The sequence below is a fragment of the Natator depressus genome, chromosome 1, assembly GCF_965152275.1.
Source record: "Natator depressus isolate rNatDep1 chromosome 1, rNatDep2.hap1, whole genome shotgun sequence".
In the NCBI taxonomy this organism is placed as follows: domain Eukaryota; kingdom Metazoa; phylum Chordata; order Testudines; family Cheloniidae; genus Natator; species Natator depressus.
The window spans coordinates 59,948,934-59,962,211 of NC_134234.1; the positions used below are offsets into that span (position 1 = coordinate 59,948,934).

General features: G+C 39.7%; 1 protein-coding gene across 4 annotated transcripts in view; it reads right to left on the reverse strand.

The window, feature by feature from the left end:
* Positions 1-13,278, reverse strand: part of SLC25A30 (solute carrier family 25 member 30) — a 29,013-nt gene that overhangs the window by 2,893 nt on the left and 12,842 nt on the right. For 2 of the 4 annotated variants that reach the window (XR_012640558.1, XR_012640559.1), the window contains 4 exons: positions 12,174-12,298; positions 11,434-11,572; positions 6,964-7,044; positions 5,326-5,745 (listed from right to left, as the gene is read on the reverse strand). Coding sequence is in view for 1 of the 4 variants with exons in the window: in XM_074961104.1 (XP_074817205.1) it covers positions 5,704-5,745; positions 6,964-7,044; positions 11,434-11,572; positions 12,174-12,298 (387 nt within the window). In the remaining 3 variants the exon portion in view is untranslated. Of the gene's footprint in view, positions 1-2,397; positions 5,746-6,963; positions 7,045-11,433; positions 11,573-12,173; positions 12,299-13,278 lie in introns of those variants that run through there. The other 2 variants (XM_074961104.1, XM_074961090.1) reach the window with 2 other exon arrangements.

Below are 13,278 nucleotides of genomic sequence, written 5' to 3' on the forward strand. Positions count from 1 at the left end.
CTACTACAATCAGTACAAAAAGCTATGTAACACTTCAGTTTAATGGCAATTATAACTACAGCTAACTATAAATGTAAGATCTTGATATCAAAAGGCATGGTTAGTACTGTTTTAGAAAACAAATTATACTTTACATTTCATCTTTAATATATATCAAAATGATTAAGTATCTAAACATTCCTAAATTGTTTGAGTTCTGGTGCTGTGATCATGTTTAATCCAGATTGAAAACTCAAGAGGCTTTCTTTATACTAATTATCTGTAATAAATCACACTATACTCAGGCTTTATCTACTTCTATTATTATGGAATATGCTGCAGAATTGACTCCTTGGTATGGAGTTGTACTCTATCTGAGCTCTCTCTCTTAAACAAGAAATGTTTCTAGCCCTTGTAAGTACAGAGATAACCTTGAAAATGTAACCACAGTACAAACTGATGCAGTGGTGCCTGCCAGAGCCTGAAAAGAACTTGAAAATAAGTGAGGTCAAACTGTATTATCGACCTTAAAAGGCTCTGCACTCTGATTCCACAGTTAGAGTTGGACTTTTCTAATACACAAATTTGGCATTTTTGCTACGGCATTCACCATTTGCTGCAGCTAGGCATGCTATATTGTTTTTTGCCCTTCCTGTCCTGCATCTTGCTCTCTAGCTTTCCCTACAAGATGAGGTTAGTCTGATTACAGTGCATACTTCCTTCTACACTGTTCCATGGAACCAAGCAGCAAAGGTTCAAGGAATGATAGCTCAAGTTTAGTTTGCAGCCAGGGAGTGACAGGAACCAGAAGTGTAGGCTGTCTGAAGGAGATACTTCTTTGGAACATACAATGGAAATGAGGTTCTGGGGCGGGTTGCTTAGACAGTGCCCAAGGAGTGTGGCAAAAATCCCTCATCTTCAAAAATGGTCCAAAAATTGCTACATTTTACACTCCACTGTAAGCCACAGCTGTGTGGAGGTGCAAAATTCATGATAGAATCAACATTGCTACAGAATGTGGTCTGATTGTGCCTGACCTCTAGGTGCTTAAAGGTACTATTTCAGATAGATGCTGGCTGAAGTATTTTATTATAGCCTGAGTCCCTCACAAGCATAATGCAAGTTGCCACTAGTCCCTAACTTTTGATTGTGCCCACCTACTCCAACTTTATCTTTGATAGCCCAAATTATAAATATCCCAAATAACTGGCATTAGGGCAGTGTTTTTCAAACTTTTTTTCTGGCAACCGAGTTGAAGAAAATTGGGGATGCCTGTGACCCAACATTGCTGAGGATGAGGGTTTTGGAGCATGGGAAGGCTCAGGGCTGGGGCAGAGGGTTGGGGTACAGGGCTCAAGGTGTGGGAAAGGGCTCTGGGCTGGATGCAGGAGGGTGTCTGTGCTGGGGGTGCAAGCTCTGTGGTAGGGCTAGGGATTTGGGGTGCCAAAAGGGGCTCCAGGTTTGGGGGGCTCAGGGCTGGGGCAAGGGAGTGGGGCACAGTGTTGGGGTGTGGGATTATCTCGGGTGGCTCCCGGTCAGCGGCTCAGCGGGGGTGCTAAGGCAGGCTTCCTGCCTGTCCTGGCACCATGCACCACATTGTGCACCGGAAGCAGCCAGCAGCAGGTCCAGCTCCAAGACGGAGGCACGCAAGCAGCTCCACACAGCTCTTACCTACAGGCACCACCACCACCCACCCCCCCCAAGCTCCCATTGGCTGGGAGTGAGGCCAATGTGAGTGCGGAGCCAGTGCTCAGGGTTGGGGCAGCGTGCTGAGGCCCGTGGCCGCCCCACCTAGGAGCCAGACCTGCTGCTGGCCACTTCTGGAGTACAGCACAGTGTCAAAACAGGTAGGGATTAGCCTGCCTTAGTCGGGTAGCACCACCGACAGGACTTTTAACAGACCGGTTGGTGGTGCTGACCGGAGCCACTGCAACCCAGTGCCTTACATTCCTCAACCCAGTACTGGGTCACGACCTGCAGTTTGAAAACCACTGCCTTAGGGGGAAGAAACAAACATCCTGTGCTACTGAAGAAATGCCAGCTCAGGGCAGTTCTAGAGCTTCAAGAATAGGCTGTCTTCCAAGAATAGGCTGCTCTTAGTGAACTGCTTCAGAATTGACATCCCCCCTTAGGTCACATCCTCTTTCTCTACTACCCTAATTGGTAGGTCTCTGCTCCCTTCAAAATCTGCAGCAAGTTTGTAGTCCTCCCAGCATCTCCAAAATATGGGAGGAAGGAGACAGAAGGATGGCATTTTCCTTCAGCTACTGGAGTCTCCCAGCAGAGGAGGGGGGATACTAAACTCCATCTTTTTAAAGGTACTTTGGTGCCTAAATATGCAGATTGGCATCCAAGTACATTTAAAAATATGGCCCTACATGCCTGTCTTCTTTCTTTCTTCTGTCCCAGCCAGTACAGCAGCATCTCCCTACTTCAAGCAGAGTTAGGACATTTTAAAAAAACTCAGACAAAAAATGGTTAAACTTTCACGATATTAGTAAGTTGGTAGAATTCAATTCACAATGTTTTACTTGGATCCAGGGGTGAAGAGGAATTACAAACAAACAGTTTGATTGTTAATTAGGCAATAAGCATTGTTGAAATGGGAAAACCAAGTTGAGTGAGTTTAGTTAAAAATTTATTTTAGATCCCCAAAGGCCAAAGCATCTTACATTCTCCCCGCAAATGTATTTATTATGCTGAAATAAGACATTTTCCCATGCAGATAAGGCATGTGAACACAAAGCATAAAAACATTCCGTTTCCCTGTAACATTCCATATGAATAAATAACTTCACTAGCACAATAAATCTACGAGCAGCAGTAACAAATTGGGCTGAATGAAACATACGTTCAATATTTCAGAACACACTGATATGATCTAATATGAAAACAAAGTGATGCACTTCTATAAGTCAATATTTTTGGCACAATAAAGAACTGCTTTGGTGATTTTCTGAATATTTGCATATCCCTTTCAATGTGATCAGTTGCAGCATGAAAGGTTAGTAATGTCACTTGACAGGTGGTGCATATTACTGCAAATGAGACAATATACTTGCATATACATTACCCACAAACTCAACTTTTTGGTACAGTGGATTGGGGTAACCTGCCTATTCTGCGTATCAAGCAGCATTGACAATTCAGTCATACCAGAAAAATATAGAACATTTCTGCAAGAGGCTCATAGTATTAATACTAATGTGCAGATGAAAGTACAATTACAACTTATAATTTCAAACATTTAACTTAGCTTAAAATGTCTCTCTCCCCCCCCAGACTTTTCCTTAAGAAAAGTTGTTTAAGAGCCCTGGCACTGCTGGGCAAGGCTGTTTTGATGCCTTCGTGCCATTTAAGATTGTAGGCCAGTGTTTTAAGTATCTATGGCATGGCTTCTCTCTGGGAAATTGCAAACACAGTTCCTTTTCTTTTAGTTAGATGGGAATGTGGTCCCAAGACTTTTCTGTTGTAACGTGGACTCATGGTTTGGAAAAGGTTGGGAATCACCAATTCTTCCCTCACATCAGGGCAGCACAAGAGGGACAGTGAGAACTTCTAAACACTTGTAGTTACTGTCAGGATGTCCATTTTACCCACAGCAATCCTTTGCAAACAAAGGCATTCCAATTGGGATCAAAGATTCTGGTGTTAAGCAGCAGGGGGTACCGAACATGCAAAGGACTGTCTGACCTTTCTATCATGGAGCCCTTGGGTCTACAATTGCAAGCCTGTCAAACTGGAAGTGAATTAGCTTGTCAGACTTCCCAACTGATTTCTGTTACTATTAACCTATTGAGACTGTGTGACTGAAATACACATTTTTAGTTACAGGAACTCTATTTTAATGTAGCTAAATGATGAATTACAACATACAGTTTGCAGTACCAGCAGAATATTCTCTTACTATCCTAAGTACACTCTAACCAACTGCCTCAGAACCATCCCTAGGTTCCATTTGTAAGCAAATGTACCTCAACTTAGCAACAATGCATTTTATTCATTCTAAAAAGTGTTTAAGTTCTAAAAAGTTTAAATGATATATCCTTAATTTTGTTTTACATTCTGTATAAAAAATATTTTACAAAGATTTCTACACAAAAGTTTAATTGCAGTAATACAGACAGCACACACGAGCATAACTATGCATCATAATTTTTACCTTAAAAACATTCAAACACTTTGAAAAGTAATGCTTTTACCTTAACACTTGGTATTTTCAGAAGAAAAGTGCCTTGTGCATTTAAAAAATACCTACTTTGTGCATCTTGAAACCAACCATTTAAACACTGAAATATTAAGAGTGAAATCCACACTAGAACATGAATTGCTTTAAGTGCAACGTATGACTATGCAGATATTGTAATGAATGTTTCAAGATGAAATCTCCATAGACCACAACTGTACACTTAATAATCCTACACTGCAAGCCGCAATGGATCCAGAATAGGCATTCACTTCACTCGCTCCCATGCTTTTGTAACTGAATAACCTGCATTCATACAGTAACCCTGATACTAATTTTCTTTAGTTTATGGCAGAAAGTTTTCCTGGACAATTCAAAGGAAAAGAAGAACCTACAAAGAAGTCAACTCACACTGCTCTTAAAAGAAGTTCTATTAAAGTAACTTCAGCTGAACTCATTTTGCTGAATGAAAGTATCAGCACTGATGAGCACAATTCTCCAATTCTTGTTTAGGAAAGTAGCAATACATTAGATTGCCTCTTTTGGATGTATGCTCTCTGTATGTAAGCATCTGCATTTCTTGAGCTTTCAGTTGTTCAACTGCCTCAATGTGTGGCATGCATCTTTCAGGTGAAGTGTGACAGCCACTAACTGCTTAAAGCAGTTCCTCTTCATAAGACTCAAACAAGTATTGAAAAATTAAGTCCGTCTTTCACAGGAGGCAGATGGGAGTGAATGCTCTATTTTTTACTACATTTTTTTGAAGTCTATAGATATTAATTTCTTGATGAAACCTGTTAGAATCCCTTCTATTGAAGACCAAGAATAAGGTATCTTAAAAAATGCCAGACCTTTCTCAAACATGGAAAATGGTGACAACAACAAGTCATGTTAAACTGAAGTGTCATTGCTCCCAACGTAAGTTACATATACATTTAAATGATAGACGGCAACAGAAATGTGCTCTGAATCCAGAAGTTCATTTAACAAGTATTTTTACAAAGTCCTGGAGTCACTTGGAATAAAATTTTCCATGTCCTGCACTTGAACTCCAAGGCATCAAAAATTTCAGAAGCTTAATCAATGATTTATGACCACATTAATACATCAAGTTTCATTAGTATGGACAAAAGAGTGAGGCTCTTCCATTACCTACTTACCTCTGGACAAACAGATGTAGCTCTTTTCCTATTAAGATTTCATCCAGAAGTAAAACACTTCAGCAGAAAAACCTCTGGAGTTGTACCATACATTATGTCCAACAGCATTTAAACAGTTGATAGAGGAGTATTGCCAACTTTCAGTTCCATTTCAATAACTGGTGCATAGCATTTGGCACATCAGTTAAGCATCCACAGTTCTGAGATCATTTTATGTATGGTCTTGATTTACAATGTTCTTCTGATGATCCTCCTGCTTTTTGCAAGCAAGTCCTATGCTCTGATGAAAAAACACTGAAGAGCATTTTTAAAAAGATGCCTTGAGTTCAAATACCATGTCAGCACAGTTTACTGATTTATTACACAATCTTGCATCTTTCAGAAATCCAATTTCTTCAGCTGTTCGTATGTCAAAAAGAACTGTGCAATTAGTCAAGGAAAACAATTGCAGATATTTGCATTTTTTATTTAACACACTTGTGATGCATAATTCCTACTGCATTCACTTAACTACTGACTGCAGCCCTGTGGAACTTTGGTCTCCCATTAAATGCCTCCTAACACAACCACCAGTCCACCACAAAACAAGTCACTCCTCTCCAGCAGTTGCTATAATGTTCCCTATAGTCCAGGGCACAGAACTCTAGGCAACATTGTAGCAAACTGCTAATGGGGAAACTTGTTTCAGTGCATGTTACTCTCACCAACAGGATCCTCCTAGTGCAGCCTAATTCTTCCCCAAGTTCTATCCCAAACACCTTAAACATGAAAGTTAGAATTGGGGAAAGGTCAGAGAGGCCACAATAGGAGAGGAACCCACAGTCTTTTTGCCTCCTATCTTCTTAGTGGGTGAAACTCTGAAGCTGTGTAGATTCTTGTTTGTGGGAAGAGAGAAAGGAATATTACAGCTGTGCCTCATCTTCTCACAAAACAATGAACTTAAGGATAAATTTCAGAGTAACAGCCGTGTTAGTCTGTATTCGCTAAAAGAAAAGGAGTACTTGTGGCACCTTAGAGACTAACCAGTTTATTTGAGCATAAGCTTTCGTGAGCTACAGCTCACTTCATCGGATGCATACTCTGAAGTGAACTGTAGCTCACGAAAGCTCATGCTCAAATAAATTGGTTAGTCTCTAAGGTGCCACAAGTACTCCTTTTCTTTAAGGATAAACAGATGCCAAATGGTCTATTGTACAAGTTGTATAAGCTAAAAATTGGTGTGTGAAAAGATCTTGTGACCATCTACAAACAGTTTTATTAATGCAGGAAATAGTTTCAAACAGAAACCCATCCACCCATCCCCCTCCACCCAAATTGCTAATTGACCTGGTCACTATTATGTCAACTAAACCGCAATCTAAAAACACGCAAATGGTAAATTGGGAGCTAAAGGAAAAAATGTTTTGAAAAAGATTATATTTAGAGGTTCAGCTTTATATAAATCTTAGGGAATATTAATAGGTGCCATAGTACTCCATTTATAAAGAGATGGAAAATAAATTTACTTTTATACTGACAAGTTACACCAAATGTTTTATATGAAGCACAATTCACTAGTCAATTGTCTCTCTACTCAATGCCTACTGCTCTTCACAAAAAAGTTTAATAAATATTTCCAAATACTTCTGAAGAGGATACGATAATATTCCAAGGACCGAGTCTCAACCAGTTTGGCCAGAATCCTTTATATAAAGCAAAAAAGCCTTCATACCTCCAGGTCTGAAACAAATATTTTAAAAACGCATATGAATGAGAAGAGTAAAACAAAACTTTCATTGAAAGATTATATCCAAAGAACAGCTAATACTTTACATAATGAATGCAATTACAAGGTGCTCTGTGCTACTTCAGGAGGAAGACATTTGGTTCAATTCATAGTAATAGTCTCTTGTCTCATAGCAACTCAGACTGGGAATGTTGCAGAATTACTGCCCATCCAGTTTTGGACAAAGACAAGAGTCATGACTACCTTGATAAAACCTTTCAGGGGAAGTCTGGCATTTAAACCTGCTGATCAGTTACCTTCTTGTGGAATCAGCAATAGGACAGCAGGAGTTTCCAACACCAGACTAAGTTAAGATCTTACTTTAACCATAACAATGTGAATTTAAATATAGAGCATATATTTAAATTAAATAATCCACATTGACAGCAACATTACAGAACTAATTTAACTTTACTAGAAAAGAGGTATTAAAAACTAAATTTAAGCCCAGTGAGGGGGTTATTTTTGTCCAGTAAAGGAGCATGAAATAGACATAATATTAAGAATCAGACCTAGTCAAAAAGGGTAGGTTTGCAATTGTTTTTTGAAAATCTTTCCCCACATTTTTGAAGTCTGAAAAGTTTCAGCTGCTCTCACAAGAAACATTTAACATATAACTTTAATTAAGACTCAAACAGAGCAAGTCATATGGGACTACAGGCAATAACTCGAGTCTTTTTGAAGAAATTTTCATTTTCAAAGATAATTTTATGTAGTGTTATTTTAAAAAGGGATCTTTCATTTACACTGGGTCCACAATTTTCCCTTCCCAGTCATCCACTACATACAAAGAACAATATTAGGTTTTATGCATTATGGGGAAAGATTAGTATATTTTTGAAACAGCTTGCATTGCAAAGTTTTTGGAAGGAGATTTAACTTCCCATGCAGCATTGTGAACCCAAACAGCAAGTTAATTCCCCATTCCACACCTTGCTCTGTTTAAACTTCTTCAGTGAAGACTAGGAAACCCACACCTGAAATCTGTGACACAAAGGGTATGTCCACACCACAAATTAAGGAATAATTGTAGCAGGGCTAGGCATACCCACACTGGCTTTGATTTAGCTAGTGAGGATAACAGTAAAGATGCGACAGAATGGGCTAGCCATCCCAACACAAGCCAACTGGGGATCCTAGGTATGTATTCCAGCAGCTAGCCCAAACCAAGGTCTGTGCTACCATGTCTTCATTGCCACTGTTACCAGTACTAAATTAAAGCTGTAGCATAGGCAGGCATACCAACACTACTTGCCCCTTAATGTTTCCTGTTGCTATTTGGGCTACAAAAAGCTGTTGGGTTTTTTTTAGCATGAACCTTTACAAACACAAAGCAACATTTAATGACAAGACACCAGACCCTAAAAACAGCCATACTGGGTCAGACCAAAGGCCCATACAACCCAGCAACCTGTCTCTGACAATGGGCAGTGGTAGACTCTTCAGAGGGAATGAAGACAACAGGGCAATCTTAAATGATCCTGCCTGTAGTCCAGTCCCAGGCTCTGGCAGTTGCAGGTTTAGGGACACCCAGCGTATGTGGTTACATCCCTGATCATCTCAGCTAATAGCCATTGATGGACCTACCCTCCGTGACCTTATCAAATTCTTTTTGAACCCGTTTTACTTTTAGCCTTCACAACATCCTCTGGCAATGAGTTCCACAGGTTGACTGTGCATTGTGTGAAGTACTTATATTTGTTTTAATCCTGCTGCCCATGAATTTCATTGGAAGACCCCCAGTTTTTGTATTATGTGAAGGAGTAAATCACACTTCCCTATTCACTTTCCCCATATCATTCATGATTTTAGACCTATATCATATCCCCCTTAGTTGTCTCTTTTTTAAGCTGAACAGTCCCAGTCTTTTTAATGTTTCTTTGTATGGAAGCTGTTCCATACTCCTAATTATTTTTATTACATTAGAATTGGAAAAGGTGTGACAAAAGGAATCTTTTTTGAAGTAACAACCAGAGCTGTATGTAATATTCAGCGTGGGCACACATGCATTTATATAGTGGCATTCTGGATATTTTCTGTCATCTTATCTTTCTTAAAAGTTCCTAACATTGTTAGCTTTTTTTGATCTCTGCTGTATATTAAGCCAGTGTTTTCAGGGAACTATCCATGACGACTCCAAGATCTCTTCCTTGAGTGGTTAACAGCTAATTTAATGTGCATCATTGTGTGTGCACAATTGGGATTATTTTTTTCATTGTGTATTACTCTGAAGTTATCAACATTGAATTATTTTTGCCATTTTGTTTCCCAGTCACCGAATTTAGTGAGATCTGTTTGTAATTCTTCTCAGTCAGCTTTAGACTTAACTATCTTGAGTAATTTTATATTATCTGCAAATTTTGCCACCTCACTGTTTACCCCTTTTTCCAGATCAATTACGAATATGTTGAACAGTGATTTAGGCACAGGTGGGAGTTACTTAAAAACCTGCAACTGAAACAAATGGCCAGGTTGTATTTAATTCATGTTAGTATCCAAGACAGCCTCCCCAAGAGACCTTGCAGGAGGTAATGACCCATAATCCGCTTACAGCAAAATAGCATTCAGCACCTTTAGACACCAATCACCAAAATCAGTCTTTCCTGGCCCTAGCAGCTTCTTCTGGTACCATTTCCCTCCTTCACCAGCAGGTGGCCCTGTGTTAGATACATTCCCCAAGTAGCCTATAAGACAGTGGTCTACAGTCTTTTTACACACAAGATCACTTTTTGAATTTAAGATCAACTGAGGATCTATCCCACCCCTTCCCCAAGGCCCTGCCCTGCCCACTCCATTCCCCACTCTCTCCATCGCTCGCTCTTCCCCACCCTCACTCACTTTCACTGGGCTGGGAAGGGGGCTCTAGGCTGGGGCCAAGGGATTCGGAGTGTGGGAGGGGACTCTGGGCTGAGCCTGGGACAGGGGGGGTTGGGGTGCAGGAGTGAGGGGTGCCAGGTGATCAACTGGCAGAGGCTCCAGGATCGACCAGTCAATCGTGATCAACAGGTTAGTGACCACTGCTGAAAAGTGGGTTGAGACAATACAGTAGCCACCACAGGGGGAAACTGCCAGTCTAAGCCATAGACTACAGGGCACTACAGTGGCAATGCTATAGCACCAGTAGCATAGAAATTTCTATAGCAACACACTGTCTACAGTGACAGAAAAACTGCTTCTATCTCCCCATGCAACAGTAGCTAGGTGTACAGAAGCTTTCTTCTATCTGCCTAGCCACATCTATACCAGGAGTTAGGTTGGCACAGGTACGGCACTCAGAGGTGTGAAGCTACGTCGAACTAACTTAAGCATAGACCAGGGCTTAGTACCCACTAACGCAAGATGCAGCTGGTAACAGCAAAAGGTACTACACAAATGCCTCCACCTAAAAGAGGAATGGAGTTCATTATGTCCTGGTAAGAGCCTTTGGGTGACTGTCTCCTTGGAAGCAGCTTCCAATTACGCTTACAAATACTCAGGAACAGGATGTTTAACTTTGTTTCCCATAACCCTTTCAAAAAGTTGCTGTGTGTCTCCTACCCACTTCTCTTTTGGAGCCCCGTCTCCCAGTCAGTACAATCCTGGCTCACTCCCTCCAAATAATCTAACTTGACTCCTTCTAGGGGAAGTCATTGTTTTTGGCACAGCCAGTCAGAACCTAGGATACAACAAACCACTTCCTGTCTGCTCTGGCTATAATTCTCCTGTCCCCTGCCTTCAAGCAGGAAGTAGAAGCAAGAACTGTGAAAAGTGAGAAATCTTTTTTTTAACTGATTGATTTTTGGCGATACTACACCTCTCTTCATCCCAACTGCAAATGCAAGCTATAAAGAACTGTCAACCTTGGTAGGTCCCTATATTCAGGGATTTGAAATATTCTCCTTTCTCCTTGTCCCAATATTTCAATAAATATTTTCATAAGTTTTTCAGTACCTTTTAAAAAGTGTGCTCACATCAGAAGAATTCCCTGTTAGTATACCTGACCTAAATACCAGCAGGAATGAATGCATATATATGTTCCTCCATGTTGCAAGCAGACCTCCTTACATTTCATCAACACTGAGAATAGATTTTACATAGCAGAAGGTGGGAGAGGTGGGACAGGATTTGAGTCCAAATTTCTGAAAGATGCACATGGGCACAGCAAGTTCAAAAGTTAGAATGTATTATTCCCAGAGTTCTCTACAAGTCCTACACCACAGAAGGGGCTTTCTAGAACACCTACCTAGATTCTACATTCTACCTAGAACACTGTCTACCTACAATGCAGAAAACCATCTAATTCATGTCTGATATCACAAGATTGTATAAAAGTTACCACTAGTTGCTATATACTTTGTACTTACTTGTAATAAGCAATCCAAAGTACCCTTGTACCCTGAATGTGTTCCATCTCGAAATTTTCTCTGATTCATCATCCGTGTCCTCACAACATCAACTGGATTTGATGCAAGTGCTCCAGCTAATCCACAGGTGAAGCTTGAGCTAATGAAAGATAAACCATTATAAAAATATGACCTACTACCACCAACTTAGAAGTATACAGAAACATTCCCTCCCTTATGGAAAATTTTAGCTATAGCATAGACATTTTAAAGTTGTGTTTGCATTTTTATCAATAAACTACTTTTTCAGTTAGTTTTACCTGAAAAAAATATATCTCAAGCTAAGACTTGTTATACACGCACACACACACAGTGTAACAATCAGGAAGACATTTCACACTTTAAAAATCCATCCTTTTATTTTCAAAGTAGTAAACACATTTTAGTTTCAGCCTTTATATACACACCTAATTTAGGTATTTTGAACCATAAAAATGTCTACACAGGTCAAAAATTACATAAATAGCACAAAAAACTATTACCTTCCATGGCATGAAATGTCATTTGAAATACTACAAGTAAACATTTAGATACACTAGAAGTATATTTACATCTCAATTGATAGTGAGAAAAAAATGTGAGATCTAATTATATTCTCTGAAGAGTCTAACATTAAGAGATTAATGTGTAACCTCTGAAAGGGGATTTAATCATACAACTAGATCTTTCTAAACTTAACTCTTATGCTTGTTCAAACTTACAGGAAGTGAGTATACACAGTGTCTCCCATGAGTCCAGACATAATTATGTGCTTCTTGGTGAGATCATAGACCGGCAGCTCCACTCCCACAACAATAGCAGCTCTCTGAGCTGTTAGGGACACCCCCTGGCAAAACAAATGTATAATGTGAGATTTTAAAAACGGCATCATTTATATGTCTGGTTGAAGATAACTCATATACCATTACATTTTAGATTAAAAGCACCTAGGAAATATTCATAAAACAAGTTTTGTATACTGAGAAAATAGACTTTATAAAGTTTTTTTAAAAAATAAAGGGGTGTATGGTATAAAGGTGTGTAAATGTACTGCTTGTAAAAGATCCCAGACGGACCAACCTGGGGACTGGAGTTAATTTGCAGAACAGAAAGCACAGCAGCAATACAAACTTCCCCATACTGCCCCACCAACATCTCAGCCATGACCTACAGCACATGTTCTCAAACTGAAGTCTATGGACTGCTGCTGGTAGTCTGCTGAGAGCTGGCAGGCTGGTGCTGGCTCATCTTACAGTCAGCTTAGAGAAACCAAGAATATTGAGGGGGGAGATAAAATGGAGAGCAAAAGTAGACTGACTGCATTTTTCAAAGACTAACCACTAATTGTTATCAACAGGTGGAAGTGCAAATATTTTTCATGCACAGAATTTCAGTAGTGGCCAGAGAGATTTTCTGTAATCATGAATGGTTTACGAGGCAGTCCATGACATGCTAAAATACAATCCACACTGAAAATTTGAAAACCCCCAATCAGTTACAGGTGAGAAGGTAAGTTCATTAAATATTATTTAATGCCAAGTACAGTTTATTTTAAATACCATAGTGCTTTTCATCAGCAGATCATAACATGTTTTACAAAGGACTTCCCACACCATTTAAATGGCTAATACCCAATTCCTCCATACTGCAGAAATTATTCCAGTTTTGCAGAAGGGAAAAAGATGTGCACAGCTTAAGTAGCTACTTCAAGTTCACATGGTTCTTGGTAGAACTTGGAATAAAATCCTATTCTCGCAGGTCCCATTCTCCAAGACACATGCCTTAACCCACTGGATCACAAGAAACTGACCACTGAACAACTCCTCT